Source organism: Rhinopithecus roxellana, chromosome 4 (assembly GCF_007565055.1).
Source record: "Rhinopithecus roxellana isolate Shanxi Qingling chromosome 4, ASM756505v1, whole genome shotgun sequence".
Classification (NCBI taxonomy): domain Eukaryota; kingdom Metazoa; phylum Chordata; class Mammalia; order Primates; family Cercopithecidae; genus Rhinopithecus; species Rhinopithecus roxellana.
This window is the reverse complement of record NC_044552.1, coordinates 36085705-36104508: the sequence shown is the minus strand read 5'-3', so window position 1 is coordinate 36104508 and position 18804 is coordinate 36085705. Positions and strand designations below refer to the sequence as shown.

Below are 18804 nucleotides of genomic sequence, written 5' to 3'. Positions count from 1 at the left end.
GCAAGCAGTGGCCACGCAGAGTCCTGAGGAAGCAGAAACCATTGGTAAGCAGTGAAATCCCATCACTAAAAAGAACACATTTGGCCTCAGGAGTGAAGAGGGTATCCCAGTCCCTAAGACTGTTTAAAGCATACCTTTCCAGTTCCAGGAGCCGTCTGGACCACACAGGTCTTTAAATATAAGCCCCTATTTCTTTTGGAGTGGTGCTAGGGTGGTGGGTGGGTATTTCTAGTCCTACTATCGAAAAGATTTAAATAGAACTGAACCTCATAATAGAATCAGCACCAGCCCACTGCAGAGGTAGAAAAGGCACTGCTTTTAAGATGGCTATTGGTTTAGCTGTAACTAACTTACCATATGACCTTGAGTGAGCCATTTCACCTTGGTTTCCTCATCTATTAAATGAGGACAAAATCCATGTCTTCTGGTGAGGATCAGAGTAGGTAACTTAGGTGAAAGTCGTTTGCAAGCACTATGGTTGCAGAACACTCACCCAACTGAGGCTACTCAAAGGCAACAGAGGCAGGCTGAAAGGCCTCACAGAAGTGCCATTTGGACAGACTGATGCAAACTTTGGAAGCAGCAACAAAGTTGGGAGTGGGGAGGCTGTTGGAAAACCCCATTGGCTGAGGGAAATCCCCTTAAATGTCACAATTCAGAGAGACTGATTCTGAGAAGGGCACTGGGCAGCCTGCCAACATGGGGCATCACTGAGTCCAGCAGAAGTGCACACAGGTGAGGCCGGGTGTGGTGGCTCAAGCCTGTAATCCCAGCACTTCAGGAGGCCAAGGTGGGTGGATCATGAAGTCAAGAGATTGAGACCAGCCTGGCCAACATGGAGAAACCCCATCTCTACTAAAAATACAAAAATTAGCTGGGCATGGTGGCGCATGCCTATAATCCCAGCTACTCAGAAGCTGAGGTAGGAGAATCACTTGAACCTGGGATGCGGAGGTTGCAGTGAGCCGGGATCGCACCATTGCACTCCTGGCTGGGCAACAAGAGCGAAACTCCGTCTCAAAAATAAATAAATAAGAAGTGCACACAGGTGAAGTGTGCTGTTTCCACACTCTGGGGCAAGGCCGCACTGGAATCTCTGCCACACCTCAACATGAACTGAGTTCTAGTAAACAGAGGCCAGTCTGAGGGGCAGGAAAACTGGTTTCTGCTCCTAGACCTTTCCTATCTCCTAGATAGGTGTGATGTTGGGCAAATCATTTTACCACTTCTTTGGTTCTCTTGCCTACAAAATAGGGTAGTAATAACTATTTGTGGGGAGAAAAAAAAAAACAACTTTATATGTTTACGGTTCTTTAGTTGGATGCTACAAAATATTCTCATAAACTTGATCTTTTTATTTTTAATCTCTCAACAACCTTGTGAGGCAGGTGAGGTAGAAACGTAATGGCACAGATAGTGGAAAACATCTATAGTGTATCAGTACATGGCAGTATTGTACTAAACACCATACATTGGTATTACATCGAATTCCCAAGCAACTATTGGAAGCAGGAACTACTGTTATCTTTTTTTTTTTTTTTTTTTTTTTACATATGAGAAAACTGAGGCTCAGGGTAGGGAAGTAACTTGCTCAAAGTCACTCAACTAACTGGTAAACCTGGGATTAGAAACCAGATCTGATGATAAGTCTACAGTTTTCCATTAGGCTAAAATGCATATGTGAAAGCACTCTGGGAAAATAAAGCTTAGAAATGTGCACAAATGGGCCAGGTGCAGTGGCTCATACCTGTAAAACCAGCACTTTGGGAGGCCAAGGTGAGAGGACTGCTGGAAGCCAGGAGTTTGAGACCAGCCTGGGCAACATAGCAAGTCTCTGTCTCTACAAACAATAAAAATAAAATAAAAAATGGTTGCAAACACCTGTAGTTCTAGACACTCCAGAGGCTGTGGTGTGAGAATCACTTAACCCCAGGAGTTTGAGCCTGCAGTGGGCTATGATCAAGCCAGTGCTCTCCAGCCTGGGCAACAGAGTGAGACACTGTCTCACAAAAAAATAAAATAAAATAAGACAATATGGTATTACAGAAGCAGACTTTAAGATGAGAAGAAAATAAAAGGAAAAATAAAAATAAATTTTTAAAGATTTACGCAAATGGAAGAAGTTTTTTTTGGAGACAGAGTCTTGCTCTGTTCCCCAGACTGGAGTGCAGTGGCGCCATCTCAATCTCGACTCACTGCACCCTCTGCCTCCCAGGTTCAAGTGATTCTCCTGCCTCAGCCTCCCAAATAGCTGGGATTACAGGTGCACACCACCACAGCTGACTAATTTTTGTATTTTTAGTAGAGACAGGCTTTTGCCATGTTGGCCAGGCTGGTCTTGAACTCTTGACGTCAGGTGATCCACCCACCTTGGCCTCTCAAAGTGCTGAGTGCTGGAATTACAGGTGTGAGCCACTGCACCTGGCCTTTTCTTTCTTTTTTTTTTTAGACAGTCTCATTGTGTCTCCCAGGCTGGAGTGCAGTGGCACGATCTTGGCTCACTGCAACCTCCACCTCCCAGGTTCAAGCAATTCTCATGCCTCTGCCTCCTGAGTAGCTGGAACTACACGCACACGACGATGATATTCCACTAATTTTTTGTATTTTTAGTAGAGATGAGGTTTCACCATGTTGGCCAGGCTGGTCTCAAACTCCTGACCTCAGGTGATCCGCCTGCCTCAGTCTCCCAAAGTGCTGGGATTACAGGCGTGAGCCACTGCGCCCAGCCTGAAGAAGTTTTTATTATAGCAAATCCCAGCTATACACTTTTTTACTTGGAAAAAATTATGGTGGACATTAATAACTAGACAAAACACTTTGGCTTGTTGTAGGTGAAGCTAGTCATTGTAAATTCCTAAATACAAGAGTAACATAAGGAAATGAATAATTTAGAAAGATCAGTGTGACAGTGGTATACAAAATGGATGGAGCATAAGAATTCCAATTCGTGTGGGGAAGGAAGAAAGGATTAAGAACCATAATTAGAAAGCCATTGCAATAAGGTAATTGAGTGGCAACTGGACCCAATGGTAGTGGCCGACTTTTCTTTTTCTTATTATATATAGATTTTGTTAAAATTTTGAAAAATGCAAAAAAAAAAAAAAAATTGAAAAATGCGAACATAGAAAAATAAATCACCCATTACTGAAGTAAATGGTGTCAATACATTAGTTTCAGTCTGGGCTTGGTGGCTCATACCTGTAATCTCAGTCCTTTGGGAGGCCAAGGCCGGAAGATCACTTGAGGACATGAGTTTGAGACCAGCCCAAAAAATAACACGGGCAATATAACGAGACCCTGTCTCTACAAGAAAATTAAAAAACAAAAAATTAGTTGCCTGTGGTGGCACGCACTTGTAGTTCAGCTACTTGGGAGGCTGAGGCAGGAGAATCACTTGAGCCAGGAGGATCACTTGAGCCAGGAGTTTGAGGCTGCAGTGAGCTATGACTGTACCACCGCACTCCAGCCTGGGCAGCCGAGTGAGACCCAGTCTCTAAAAGGAAAAAATAATAAATAAGAGAGAGAGAGAGAGAGAGAGAGGGTGTGTGTGTGTGTGTGTGTGTGTGTGTGTGTGTGTGTGCGCGCGCGCGCGCAATTTAAAGGTGAAAACATTGATGGGGCTTGGTAACTATCCAGACACTGCCCAGAGAAAGGCTTGCCTCCTCCAGCCAACTGTCCCGCCCTCTAAAAGCACAGGATCGTGTCTCTATGGTTGTTCCAGCGTCGGAACACTAGGATGTACCCTCTCCTTTTGCAGAACTCTATGGTCTGAGGACGCCGCTGTAACCCCGGAAGCAATCCTGAGAGGTCGGGACCGACAAGATGGCGGCGCGGACAGCGTTCGGGGCCGTGTGCCGGCGCCTCTGGCAGGTACTGGATGGGCTAGGGAGACTAGGAGGGCTGACCGGGATAGTTGCTTTTAAGTTTCCCAGCCACCAGCCGCTCTGCCCATCAGAATTTTTCCTGATATTTATCCCTCACCTCGCGCCGTTTACAGGAAAGTGACGAGAAAGGGGCTGGTTTTATCAGAATTCTCTCATGGAATTAAACATAAGTTAATGAGTCCAGGCAAAGATAGGAACAAGAATAATCGTAGAATGTCAGAGCTGGAAAAGATTTTGTACTTTCTATGTTCCAAAACCCTTCTTTTACGTTTGCAAAATAAACTGAGGCTCAGAGAAGACAGGAAATTTGCCTCGCGAAAATTAAGAGGCTGAGCTGGTGCGAGATCTCAAACTTCCCATGGAACTAAATTGAGATGCTTTCCTGGCATCCAGGTTTAGAGGAAGGTCTCAAGCCAGAGGAGTGGGTTAGATATCCTCTGCGCAGTTATTTGGAGGAGGAGCAAAAACTTTTCAGCAGCGGTTCTCATGCTTTTTGGCCTTGAGACCGCTTTACACTTTTGGAGTTGAGGACTCCAAAGAGCTTTTGCTTTTGTGGATTTTAGCTATCTATATTTAGCTTTTTGGAAAATAAAACTGAAGAATATGTATTGATTTAAAAGTAACACTCATTACATGTTACAACACTTTAGGAAAAATATATTTTCTGAACAAACTGAGTAAGGAGCAGCAATGTTTTTACATTTTTGCAGCTCTCTTTAATTTCTGGCTTAATAAAAGCTAGATTCAAATCTGCTTCTGTATTTAATCTTTTTCTATGTCACACCTCAGGCTGTCACGGGAAAACTTCACTGTACATTAGTAAGAGAATGAGTGTAAAAGTTGTAAATAACATCTTAGTTTTATGAAAATAGTTTTGATTTCCCGGACCCCCTGAAAGCGTCTTAGAGACCCCACAGACGTCCTCAGACTACAGTTTGAGAACCACTGTTTTTTGTTTTGTTTTGTTTTGTTTTGGAGACGGAGTTTCGCTCTAGTCGCCCAAACTGGAGTGCAATGACACGATCTCGGCTCACTGTAACCTTCGCCTCCCGAGTTCAAGTGATTATCCTGCCTGAGCCTCCCGAGCAGCTGGGATTACAGGCATGCGCCACCATGCCCAGCTAATATTTGTATTTTTAGTAGAGACGGGGTTTAACCGTGTTGGTCAGGCTGGTCTCGAACTCCTGACCTCAGTGATCCGCCCGCCTCAGCCTCCCAAAGTGCTGGGATTACAGGCTTGAGACCCTGCACCCGGCCTGAAAACCACTGTTCTTAAGAAAAATTAGATGGTATTAGAGGTTGAAATTTTTGAACTGCTTTATTAAGACAAATTTACCCAGACAGCCCTCCCTTCCAAACCACCACCACCCCCAACACATGCACACACATTCCCTCTTTCTCTCTCAAGAAATACAAAGAAAAAATGCAATTGAAAAACTAGTTGACCCGGCGCGGTGGCTCACGCCTGTAATACCAACACTTTGGGAGGTCGAGGTGGGCAGATCACGAAGTTAGGAGGTCAAGACCATCCTAACTAACACGGTGAAACCCGTCTCTACTAAAAATAAAAAAAATTAGCCAGGTGTGGTGGCTCATGCTTGTAATCCCTGCTACTGGGGAAGCTGAGGCAGGAGAATTGCTTGAACCCAGAGGCAGAGGTTGCAGCGAGCCAAGATCGTGCCATTGCACTCCAGCCTGGGCAACAAGAGCAAGACTCCGTCTCAAAAAAAAAAAAAAACTTCTTAAGATTTCTTCGTGGATGTAATAGCACTTTAGACTCCTACTTTTTTTTTTTTTTTTTTTTTTTTTTTTTTTTTTTTTTTTGAGACGGAGTCTCGCTCTGTCGCCCAGGCTGGAGTGCAGTGGCGCGATCTCCACTCACTGCAAGCTCCGCCGCCTTCCGGGTTCACGCTGTTCTCCTGCCTCAGCCTCCAGAGAGGCTGGGACCACAGGCGCCCGCCACCGCGCCCGGCTAATTTTTTTGTATTTTTAGTAGATGAGGTTTCACCGTGTTCGCCAGGATGATCTCCATCTCCCGACCTCGTGATCCGCCCGCCTCGGCCTCCCAAAGTGCTGGGACTACAGGCGCAAGCCACCGCCTCCGGCCTAGACTCCCACTTTTAAATGCAGAGGTTTATAAGGCCGGGCGCGGTGGCTCATGCCTGTAATCCCAGCACTTTGGGAGGCCAAGGCGGGTGGATCACTTGAGGTCAAGAGTTCAAGACCAGCCTGGCAAACATGGCGAAACCCTGTCTCTACTAAAAATACAAAAATTAGCCGAGTGTGGCAGTGGGCCCCTGTAATCCCAGCTACTCAGGAGGCTAAGGCAGGAGAATCGCTTGAACCCAGGAGGTGGAGGTTGCCGAGAATGCTCCACTGTACTCCACAGCCTGGGCGACAGAGCAAGACTGTCTCAAAAAAACAAAAAAGCAGAGGTTTTATAGTGGGAGAACGTGACTGAGAAGTGTAATATTCTTGCTCCTTTTGCACAACTCGATTGTGGAGTCATTGGTATAATTGTTGGGAGGGAATTTTCTATGCAATTTTGTCTGAAGAAGGGCACATACCTCTTACCACCTTGTATTGTACCTGATTTCCTTTTTCCTTTTCTTTTCCCTTTTGGTGCAAAGAAGATTATAGAGTTATGATTTGTCTCTATCTTGAGTAAAGAGAGGAAGGACAATAAGCTAAGAATAGGCTTTTAAAATGTGGCTAGGTGTTGGTTCGCTCCTGAAATCCCAGCACTTTGGGAGACTGAGGCTGGAGGATCGCTTGAGCCCACGAGTTCAAGGCTAGCCTGGGAAGTATGGTGAAACCCCATCTCTACAAAAGTACAAAAAATTAGCTGGGCCTGGTGGCCCGTGCTGTACTCCCAGCTACCCGGGAGACTGAGGTGGGAGGATCACCTGAACCTGGGAGGTCCAGGCCTTGATCATGCAACTGCACTCCAGCCTGGATAACAGAGTGAGACCCTGTCTCAAAAACCCCCTGAAAAAACAAACAAAAACATACTTAGGTGATCATCAGTTGTATTAATGAAACTTCACTTACACTAAACTTTTTTTTTTTTTTTTTTTTTTTTTTGAGATGGAGTCTCGCTCTGTCACCCAGCCTGGAGTAGTACAGTGGCACGATCTCAGCTCACTGCAGCCTCTGCCTCCCAGGTTCAAGCGATTCTTCTGCCTCAGCCTCCCAAGTAACTAGGATCACAGCCGTGCCACCACCAGGCCCAGCTAACTTTTTATTTTTAGTAGAGACAGGGTTTCACCATGTTGGCCAGGCTGCTCTGGAACTCCTGACCACAAGTGATCCACCCACCTTGGCCTCCGAAAGTGTTGGGATTACAGGTGTGAGCCACGGCACCTGGCCTTATTTTCATCTTCATTGTGTTTTTAAGGATCCTATTGTGTTTCCACTTTCTCAGGTTACACTTTAAAATCTCAGAAAAGTTTACAGGAAAAAACAGTTAGCTGTTATGTTATATGTAGTAGTATAGCTTGTTTCCTAAAACTGGAAAGTCATGTTCCACCAGGGGGAGCTGAAGGTAAAGGATTTGGAAATGCGGGTTTGTTGTAGCATGTGGCACAACATGCTACAACATGTTGGGTATAAGTCACAGCTCATATTTCAGTTCATTTATAAGCTAATTATCCCAGCCTAGCTAAGAAATATACATGCTTTAAAAGATGTATGAAAGCATCAAAAGAGGGGTACTTTAGAATTTTTATTCCAACTCTTAACAAGTTATGAAAACAAGATATTTTATTGCTTGAAACTATTCAGGCAAAATAAGTATTTACTAAAGTACAATTAATTTGTAATAAAAAATGGGAAGATAAAGTCACATTTTTTTCTTGATGTCCACATAATTCATAGCTTTTTTAATGGGAGAATTGTTTTTTTTGAAAAAGTTTTTATTCCTAAACTTTAAAATAGAGATCCTCTAGTATTTTGAGACTGCTTTTTTATCATCAACTCTACCATTGTCCTCCTTTTTTGTTTTCAATGAAATCTAATTTGGCCATTTTAGTTACCCCAGTATCTTCATCTGAAATAATGAGGTAACCCTTTAGTTTTTAGTGGAAATTATGAATGGTTTGGTAGTTGACTTTAATTCTAACACATGTCCTACTTTTTTTTCTTTAGGGATTGGGGAATTTTTCTATGAACAGTTCTAAGGGCGATGAAGTCAAAAATGGTGGCTTTCTTCTGTAAGTATACAATTGGATGTGCTAAACTGAACAAAATAGGTTATTGTGCTATTTTACTTAGGGTTCTCTTTTTTCCCCCACACATAGCAGTACCAATATGAAGTGGGTACAGTTTTCAAACCTACATGTTGATGTTCCAAAGGATTTGACCAAACCTGTGGTACGTACTCCCTGTTCTTTGGTATAAGGAGCTACATTAGCAATAGGTTTTCCTTATTATTTCATTGGGGTTTCTTTTTCCCCAAACACTCTATGAATAAAAAAATTTTGTCCTAGAATACTGGCAGATGCACAATGCGTATATTCTCTTAACTCCCTGGATTGTATTATCTTCAGGGTATCAAAGGAAGTTCTAAAAGGATAAATTATTTACCCCCAAATAACTGCTAATTAGCAGTCTTTTGCTTTTAGCTTGGCATAATGGAAGAGTTGTCAGAATTTGTGATGTAGAATACTTGATGTTATGTTGTGGGAAAGTATTTTTCTGGTAGCCTTCAAGTCTTTGTTTTCATTTTGTGTGTTGAGCCTGGGCCTGGACGGTGCTTTATTGTTCGCAGTGAGAAAATGCATTAGCACAAATAATAAACATCTAGAAGGAACTCGGTAACCCTGTAGAAGCTATGATTTCATCAATCCAGTTTTTTGTGTCACTTGTAATTTTTAAAAATCCTTCCGTTTCCACCCCTCAAAAATATTAACAGTTTGGGATTTTACAGTTCTAGACATTTGTCTGTAGGTACTTATTTTGTCTGTGCACATGTCTAGTTTACTGCTCTTTTTTTTTTCTATCTTTTCTCTTAATAAATACTGGATATTTATTTATTTATTTTGAGACAGAGTCTCGCTCTGTCACCCAGGCTGGTGTGCAGTGGCATGATCTTGGCTCACCTCAGCCTCCTGGGTTCAAGCAGTTCTCATGCCTTAGCCTCCCGACTAGCTGGGATTGCAGGCACGCACTACCATGCCTGGCTAATTTTTGTGTTTTTAGTGGAAATGGAGTTTTGCCATGTTGGCCAGGCTGGTCTCACACTCCTGGCCTCAAGTGATCTGCCTGCCTCAGCCTCCCAAAGTGCTGGGATTACAGGCATGAGCCACCACACCTGGCCAGTACTGGATATATTTCTATGACAGTACATTTAAGCACCAGTCTGCAACTCCCATGCCTGCAGGAGCCAGGCCTATAAGAAAAGGTTGCAGAATTGGCATGGTGTGCCACTGTCTTTATAAGCAAGACAGCAGCTACTCACTCTAGCCACTTGTTGCCCTGTGGGAAATCAGACCTAGTGATGCCAGCTTGTCTAAATCTTCCAAGCTAAACTGAAATCCAGATGTTCTTGTGAAATCTTCTGATTTTTAATATTCCTAACAAATTCAAAGTATCTTTTAACACCCTGTAGGGATCAGTCAGAACACATTTTGAGGCCGGGTGCGGTGGCTCAAGCCTGTAATCCCAGCACTTTGGGAGGCCGAGACGGGTGGATCACGAGGTTAGGAGATCAAGACCATCCTGGCTAACCCGGTGAAACCCTGTCTCTACTAAAAAATACAAAAAACTAGCCGGGCGAGGTGGCGGGCCCCTGTGGTCCCAGCTCCTCGGGAGGCTGAGGCAGGAGAATGGCGTAAACCTGGGAGGCAGAGCTTGCAGTGAGCTGAGATCCGGCCACTGCACTCCAGCCTGGGCGACAGAGCGAGACTCCGTCTCAAAAAAAAAAAAAAAAAAAGAACACATTTTGAGGCTATATTCATTCCCCCTTCTCATCCCTCAACTCGTGACACAGGCTATCAGTATATTCTATTCTTCCAACAACTCTTTTTGGGGTAATTGAGAGTGGATATCTAGCTTTCTGGCTAGTAAGTAAATCTCCTTTCAGGAGTGAAGTGATTTAACTCTGAATCATCGGATTAGTAGTATAATTTACTGGTTTAATGGATGAATGAAATGAAGGTAATTCACCTCTTGGAAGAAAGTCAGAAGTGTCAAACCCATTATTTCTGAGGTCTTTAGGTATTAGGGTGGAAGAGGTAGAAGTTATAGGTACAGTCAGCGTCATATCATTTTAATTAGAAATGAGTAATTTGTTTATTAGGACAGGCAAAACATACATGAATAAAACTTAATAAAAAATATGAATAGAACTAGCTTGGCTTTGTATAATAATGTTTTATAATTAATAAGCACTTTAATCTGTGTTTTCTTATTTTTTTCTTAGAGAAATACTGTGGGCTATAGCATAGGTTTACCCTCTTTCATATGTGAGGAAACCAATGTGCAGTGAGATGGGATGATTTGCCCGTTGTCCTTCAGCTACCATTAGCAGAGTTTAATTCTCAGTCCAGGTCTTCTGACCAGGCTCTTTTTATTAGGAGACCCTGAAATCCTTTCTCATTGTGAATTTGAAGCTGAATAATTATTTTAAGTTGGAAAGTTCCTTTAGTAATTTTATGGGTTGCCTTGAAAATTCTTTTGATTCACGCTGTATTTTAACAGATGCTGAGGCTTATTGTCCAGATCTGAACATGAAAGTATCTAGACACTTCAGCTAACGTGCTGTCACTCAGTGTTTTTCTCCTCATTTATTAGTAAACTCTGAAGTTTTTCAATTGAGGGTAATGTGTTAAATTTGCTAGTTATAAATATAAGAGGAACTAAAACTGAAACTTTTCTTTGGGATTGTAGATAACGATCTCTGATGAACCAGACACATTATATAAGCGCCTGTCGGTTTTAGTGAAAGGTCACGATAAGGCTGTATTGGACAGTTATGAATATTTTGCTGTGCTTGCTGCTAAAGAACTTGGTATCTCTATTAAAGTGTAAGTATGGCCTTTCCTGATCTGACCTGTTCGTTGCTATAATATGATCAACCAGGAAAATAGTGCTCATCCCAGGAAGGTCTAAACTTTTTTTTTTTTTTTTGAGACAGAGTCTGGCTCTGTTGCCCAGGCTGGAGTGCAGTGGCGCAACCTCAGCTCACTGCAACCTCTGCTTCCTGGGTTCAGGCAGTTCTCAGCCTCCCAAGGAGTAGCTGGGACTACAGGCGCACGCCGCCACGCCTGGCTAATTTTTTGTATTTTAGTAGAGACGGGGTTTCACCATGTTGCCCAGGCTGGTCTTGAACTCCTGAGCTCAGGCAAATTGCCTGCCTCGGCCTCCCAAAGTGCTGGGATTACAGGCGTGAGCCACCATACCTGGCCCAGTCTGAACTCTTTTTTTTTTTTTTTTTTTTTTTTTTTTTTTTTTTTTTGAGGCGGAGTCTCGCTCTGTCGCCCGGACTGGAGTGCAGTGGCCAGATCTCAGCTCACTGCAAGCTCTGCCTCCCGGGTTTACGCCATTCTCCTGGAGCCTTAGCCTCCCGAGTAGGAACTCTTAAAGTAGGATAGAAACTCTTGGTGGGTAGAGTTTAAGCTTGTGGTATGTTATCCTAATCAGGATCATGCCTTCCTGCCCACTGGAGTTTTTAAATACTAGAATGAGTAAACAAGGAAAATGAAAGAAATCCTTTTTCTAGAAATTGCATTGATATAAGGAGACTCAAGAAGGCCATGTTTCTGGGATCTCCATGGAGCAGGGAGGTAGAGTGGGTGAATGAACAATCGTTTTAGACCCTTTGGATGTGATGATTTTGGGCTAATATATCCATTGTTTCAAATCTTCCCTAAGAAACACCACTCACCCAGTAATTTCTTGCTTGAACAAGGTAAGCTTCAGATAGCCTTGGAGTCACTGCAGGGTCAAGCATAACTGTCTCCTTTGTCTTGTCATCTGTTCCTTCTGCTGTTGAACAAGGCCCCATCTGGGGCTTTGGCAGTCTGACCTTCTAACAAAAACAGAAGGCCACAGTTTCCCAAAATAGACTATAGTTTTGTTATTTCGATGTATCTATAGATTTTCCTAAAACAACAGACATATAGCAGATGTTACAACTGTGTCCACCACACTGGTGCTACTCTTCATAATTCATATGTTTGGTCAATAAAAGACTAAAGGGTGTAAAAGCAGCAGGTGTGTATGTATGCATGCGCACTTGACATGCCAGGGCTTATTTTTGAGCCTGTGGGAAAAAGCTATTGCTGTCTGCAGTGTTTATTTTGGCCTGAGTTTTATGATAGCAGTTGTTGTTCCAGATGACATTTTTGGCAAATGGAAGTCTGTAAATGGTACTTAATGCCTATAATCGAGTGTGAGTCTGACCTACAAAATTAATGAAGTTATGCTTTGTTATCATAGTGACTCAGGTTTTGTTTTGTCCATTAATTTCAGACATGAACCTCCAAGGAAAATAGAGCGATTTACTCTTCTCAAATCAGTGCATATTTACAAGAAGCACAGAGTTCAGTATGAAATGAGAACACTTTACAGATGTTTAGAGGTGAGTGTATTTGAGAAATCCTGACATTTTTGAAATACCAGAAATTCACACCAACATACAACTTTAACATTGACTAGATTGACTTCTTTCAGCAAGCCCATGTCTGTTGGTTGTACAGAAGGTAAATATCTTTTAGTGTTTATGGAAGTGTCATGGTAGGAAAAGTAAAATTAAATGAAGCCATCCTTTAGAGTAGTGCGTACCTTAACTCAGGAATGCAGATTATGCCAAGATGGCATTGGAATAATTTTGCTCATATTTCAAAAATTCTAGTTAAGTTTTTACACAGTTCTAATAACTGTTTCACATACTAGCTGGATTTTCCATGTCAGTGATGCACAGCATTAGATTTTTCATTCATCTGTTACTCATTTGTGCTTCCATTAGTGCCAGCACAGTCTTGTGCTTAAGGAGAGCATGGGTTCTGGAGTTAGACTGCCAATGCCAGAATCCAAGTTCTGGCACTTGACAGCTGTGTGACATGTACCTCAATTCCTCCATCTATAAAATGAGAATAATAGTGGTACCCATCTCAAAAGGTTAGTGTGAAAATTAGAATGGAAAATTTATGTAAGCACTCAGAATACTTTGATCACATAGTAAGTGATTGGTAAATATTAAAACAAGCACTCATGCATCTTTTATATGGAAAGTACTGTACTAGTCATTGAGGGCACAAATATAATAAAGTCAGGGTCCCTACTCTTTTTGAGATAGAGTCTCACTCTGTCACCTAGGCTGGAGTGCAGTGGCACAATCTAGGCTCACTGTAACCTCTGCCTTCCGGGTTCAAGCAGTTCTCCTGTCTCAGCCTCCCTAGTAGCTAGAACTACAGGTGTACGCCACTGTGCCTGGCTAATTTTTGTATTTTTAGTAGAGATGGGGGTTTCACCATATTGAACAGGCTGGTCTTGAACTCCTGACCGCAGGCGATCCACCCACCTCGGCCTTCAAAGTGCTGGGATTACAGGTGTGAGCCACTGTGCCTGCCCGGTCCCTACTCTTAAAAAGAAAAACCCAAATTTTATCCACCTGTGTCTGAGGGAAACATCTCTCATAGTTTACACAGAAAACCTTATACTAACTGTATCTTATAATCCAGTCCTTTTGTCTTCAGTTGTTTTGTGAGCCTCTTGAAAGTATACTGCTTTGATACTGTGCTTGCCAAAGGTATTCCATGGAGCCCAGGTTTTAAGGCAGCAGCATTTTGGAAGAAGAGGGTTTCTGGGCCATGTTGCCCCTATGCCGTCAACCAAAGGATTCGTACTTTTTTTTTTAATTGGGATTTTACGTAAGATTCTTTAGCCAGGTGCGGTGGCTCACGCCAGTAATCCTAGCACTTTGGGAGGCCAAGGCGGGTGGATCACTTGAGGTCAGGAGTTCGAGGCCAGCCTGGCCAACATGGTGAAACCCCGTCCCTACTAAAAATACAAAAAAAATTAGCTGGACATGGTGGCACACACCTGTAGTCCCAGCCACTCGGGAGACTGAAGCAGGAGAATGGCTTGAACCCAGGAGGCAGAGGTTGCAGTGAGCTGAGATCACATGCACTCCAGCCCGGGCGACAGAGTGAGACTCCATCTCAAAAAAAAAAAAAAAAAGTGTGCTTTAACAAACCATACATGAATCATTTTCATGTTTGATGTTTTAGTTAGAACATCTAACTGGAAGCACAGCAGATGTCTACTTGGAATATATTCAGCGAAACTTACCTGAAGGGGTTGCCATGGAAGTAACAAAGGTATAGCTTGAATTTCTACCTCTTTCGGCTGGGGCAGTGGGGAGTGGTATCTGTATTGTTGTTTTGATACACTGCAACCTGGTCCTGGCCCACTGAGTAGAGTTTGCCCTAACCTGTGGCAAACTGGGAGACAGAGTTGCCACAGTGGTTGGGGGCTATCCACCCCTTGCAACAGAATCCTGCCATTTCAGCCCAAGTCCTCCGTGAACCACCTCTAAAGTTCTCCCTCCTCAATATTAGTTGTCTAGACTTGGGGATCCCATTAAGTGGCAATCCATGAAGATCATTGAGGATCAAATAGATTATATATGTGAGAGTATTTTGTAGACCATCAAGTTTCCTTCTTTCCATTTCAGAACCCTATAGAAGGACTAGGGGGATAAAAGAAAAAGAAGAGGATTTGACCAAATTAATAAGTCTGATTTATAGCCAAAAAGTTCTTTTAAATCCACATTATAGTTTTGTTTCTCTCTTTTTTTAGACACAGTTAGAACAGTTACCAGAACACATCAAGGAGCCAATCTGGGAAACGCTATCAGAAGAAAAAGAAGAAAGCAAGTCATAAAGCCTCGGGGAGGCCATTTGTGCCTGAATTTGGAATGAGGGTGGGCCAGATGAGTATGTTTAAGCGGAGAGTGCTTCCAGCTGAGATGATTGGAGTCCGCCTAACTGTTCCATTGAGTTTTCGTGCCTTCATCAGCTGAGAGCAGGGAATGGAACTTCAATGGAAGAACCACTTTTATCTATTCTTTTTATACATGTCATTGTTTCAGTTCTGATTTCAACAAACATGAGCAAACCACTTTGACTCAAAGTGGAAAGTGAAAATTCTATTTTGTTATGGTGCTAGTGTTCAATTATTAGTTTGCACCATTTTTAATTTATGTCAGTTGATGCATCTGAAAATAAGTGCTTGAAGTGTTCACACCCTTATTTTTTTTTTTTTTTTTAAGATTCCTAGAAGGAATCTTTGGTTAATTCAAATTGAGCAGTTAAAGTTCTTGATATTTACCTTTGTGCAGGCTGGCATATGCTAACTTGGGGGTGGTAACCAACCAGTTTTATCTCATTTAAGCATTACATTTTGAAGACTGTGAATATACTTTACAGCAGATCAAACACATTTATGACATGCATTGACCTCTTCTTGGAGCCCAAAATTTTATAGAGTTGCCTACCAGGGTTACTGTAATGGAATTTATGATCTTAAGGAATTACTAGTTGTATTATTTATCCTATTATTCATTCATTCAATAAGATTTTACATAAACTTTGCATCCAGCACTGTAGTGATAAGTACCCAAAATTGAATAGAAATAATGGCTTTTGAAAATTGCGCAAAGCAGGCCAGGCACAGTGGCTCACGCCTGTAATTCCAGCTCTTTGGGAGGCCAAGGCGGGCGGATCATGAGGTCAGAAGTTTGAGACCAGCCTGACCAACATGGTGAAACCCTGTCTCTACTAAATATACAAAAATTAGCCGGACGTGGTGGCACATGCCTGTAATCCCAGCTACTCAGGAGGCTGAGGCAGGAGAATCACTTGAACCCGGGAGGTGGAGGTTGCAGTGAGACGAGATCGTGCCACTGCACTCCAGTCTGGTAACAGAGCGAGACTCTGTCTCAAACAAAAAAGAAAAGAAAACTGCAAAGCAGTAGATAAAATTTTTTCTTTATTAAGCTGCTCACTGATAAGCCCTCTTTCTTTTGGTAAATGTCACTCTGTTAGGATATGTCTGCTTTTCCATGAAATGAAATAGTGGCTAAAGCCCTGAAAGAGGCAAGACTACAATGGGCTGAAACAGTTGGTATAGCAACCCCAGAGAAGTGCTTCATTTTCTTTTTATAGTAGAAGCAGGTCCATATCTTTTGTAGTTTCCTTCACATCTTTGGAATAGTTATGACTTCTCAGTTTTCCCCCCTTAAACTGCATTGCCTGTTCTCTTTTCCTGACATGCTATCGGGTATCAGTGTGTTGAATACATGCTGCTTGTGTATCAGACTTACGTTACTGCCATTACCATTAGAAGAATTACAGCCTTGTGCCCCATGACCTTCAGCTCAGTTGTTGACTGTCATTCATGAATGCCTAAAGCATACTTACACCAGGTATAAGCCTCAAGATCAAGAACTAGTCAATAAAACATGAGCAACATAATGGTAACTATGTGTAGCAAAGCAGCAATTTATGACACATTGTCATCTGAAGTAATTCTTTAAAAATAAATATAGACCCGGCCAGTCGCAGATGCTCAAGCCTATAATCCCAGCACTTTGAGAGGCTGAGGCAGGTGGATCACCTGAGGTCAGGAGTTCGAGACCAGCCTGGCCAACATGGTGAAACCCCGTCTCTACTAAAAATACAAAAATTAGCTGGGCATGGTGGTGGGCGCCTGTAATCCCAGCTACTTGGGAGGCTGAGGCAGGAGGATTGTTTAACTCAAGAGGTGGATGTTGCAGTGAGCTGAGACTGCACCACAGCACTCCAGCCTGGGTGACAGCAACACTTTGTCTCAAAAAAAAATAAATAGGCCGGGCGCGGTGGCTCACGCCTGTAATCCCAACACTTCGGAGGCCAAGGCGGGCGGATCACGAGAGCAGGAGATCGAGACCATCCTGGCTAACACGATGAAACCCTGTCTCTACTAAAAATACAAAAATTAGCTGGGCGTGGTGGCGGACGCCTGTAGTCCCAGCTACTCAGGAGGCTGAGGTAGGAGAATGTTGTGAACCCAGGAGGCAGAGCTTGCAGTGAGCCGAGATCGTGCCACTGCACTCCGGCCTAGGCGACGGAGACTTGTTTCAAAAAAAATAAATATAAATCCACACCTAAACTTTTTGGAACTTTTTTACAGAACTTATAAATCACTTTTATAGTGATTTATAGGATGATGTATGCATGCTCACCTCCAATGACTTATATATGCACTCCTTCAAAGTTATGTGCATCCACTTCCAGCTATTTCAGACTAAACCTGTAAACCAAAGTACTTAGTTTAGGACTTCCAATTACATGTTAAAACCTTGGCTTAAGATAAATAAGCAAATGAATTACATGTGCACACATGCACGTGGGAAAAACTAGCAGTATTTCTTTTTCTTTCTTTTTTTTTTTTTTTAAAGGTGGAGTTTTGCACTGTCACCCAGGCTGGAGTGCAGTGGCGCGATCTCGGCTCACTGCAACCTCCACCTCCCAGGTTCAAACGATTATCCTGCATCAGCCTCCCAAGTAGCTGGGACTACAGGCATGTGCCACCATGCCCAGCTGATTTTTGTATTTTTAGTAGAGATGGGGTTTCATCATGTTGGCCAGGCTGGTCTTGATCTCTTGACCTCATGATCCGCCTGCCTTGGCATCCCAAAGTGCTGGAATTACAGGCATGAGCCACTGTGCCTAGCCCAAAACTAGCAGTGTTTCTTTGACAAAAGTATTTGGCATATTTGAAGCCTACTTCTTGATATAAACAAAGTTGGCATGAAGTACAGTACTGAAAAAATGTTATAAAACAAAATAGTTTCTTAGCGTATCAGGATATAGCTATCCTGATAGGCTGAGAAGATTTTTGGTTTTCTTTTGTTGGTTTTAAATTAGGCCTCTGAGTAAAATGCGTATCCTGAAAATTAGAATTAATGCCTGGGTCACACTTTCTGTCCATGGTGGGTGTGGGAGATGATGAGAGAAGAGTGGATTTGATGGTATATGTTGGTGCAAAAGTAATTGCAGTTTTTGCCATTAAAAGTAATGGCAAAAAAATAGTATGACCCAGCCGGGAGTGGTGGCTCACACCTGTAATCCCAGCACTTGGGGAGGCCGAGGCCAGCAGATCACCTGAGGTTGGAAGTTGGAGACCAGCCTGGCCAACATGGAGAGACCCCATCTCTATTAAAAATACAAAACGAGCAGGGTGTGGTGGCGCATGCCTGTAATCCCACCTACTTGGGAGGCTGAGGCAGGAGAATCCCTTGAACCCGGGAGGCGGAGGTTGCGGTGAGCTGAGATCATGCCATTGCACTCCAGCTTGGGCAACAAGAGTGAAACTCCATCTCAAAAAAAAGAAAAAAAAAAAATAGAATGAACCAGAAGGCAGGTGGGAAGTGAGATGATCTTTTTTCTTTTTCTTTTTTTTTTTTTTTTTTCTTTTGTAGAGACAGAGTCTTGTTCTGTTGCCCAGGCTGGAGTGCAGTGGTACAGTCAGAGCTCACTACAGCCTCGAACTTAGGGGCTCAAGGGCTGTTTCCACCACAGCCTCCCAAGTAGCTAGGACTAAATATGTGCACCACCACAGCTAATTTTCTTATTTTTTGGAGTCAGGGTCCTGCTCTGTCGCCCAGGCTGGAGTTTAGTGGCATGAACACAGCTCACTGCAGCCTTGACCTCCTGGGCTCAAGTGATCCTCCTGCCTCAGCCTCCCAAGTAGTTGGAACCACAGGCATGCACCACCACACATGGCTAATTTTTTAATATTTTTGTAGAGATAGGGGTCTCACTTTGTTGCCAGGGCTGGTCTCAAATTCCTGACCTCGAGTGATTCTTCGGCCTTGGCTTCCCAAAATACTGAGATTACAGGCATGATCCATCATGCCCAGCCTATATTTTCT

General features: G+C 43.0%; 1 protein-coding gene across 2 annotated transcripts; it reads left to right on the top strand.

Moving 5' to 3' along the window:
- Window positions 1–3761: 3761 nt before the first annotated feature.
- MRPS10 (mitochondrial ribosomal protein S10) lies at window positions 3762–16264 on the top strand. 2 transcript variants are annotated; one of them, XM_010369662.2, is made up of 7 exons: window positions 3762–3870; window positions 8031–8095; window positions 8183–8255; window positions 10773–10909; window positions 12357–12465; window positions 14117–14206; window positions 14688–16264. In XM_010369662.2, exons 1-7 carry the CDS (start codon window positions 3823–3825, stop codon window positions 14769–14771), a joined length of 606 nt encoding a protein of 201 aa, XP_010367964.1. In that variant the 5' UTR covers window positions 3762–3822; the 3' UTR covers window positions 14772–16264. The 2 variants fall into 2 exon arrangements, with proteins under 2 accessions (XP_010367964.1, XP_010367965.1); XM_010369663.2 differs by having other exon boundaries at window positions 3814–3870; window positions 8186–8255; window positions 14688–16258.
- Window positions 16265–18804: the final 2540 nt, after the last annotated feature.

Excerpts from the sequence above, each read along its gene's own strand:
- MRPS10 (XM_010369662.2), top strand. The coding sequence starts at position 3,823 with ATGGCGGCGCGGACAGCGTTCGGGGCCGTGTGCCGGCGCCTCTGGCAG. Across the intron at positions 8,096-8,182 it reads AAAAATGGTGGCTTTCTTCT|CAGTACCAATATGAAGTGGG; the intron begins GTAAGTATACAA and ends CCCCACACATAG. Across the intron at positions 10,910-12,356 it reads CTTGGTATCTCTATTAAAGT|ACATGAACCTCCAAGGAAAA; the intron begins GTAAGTATGGCC and ends CATTAATTTCAG.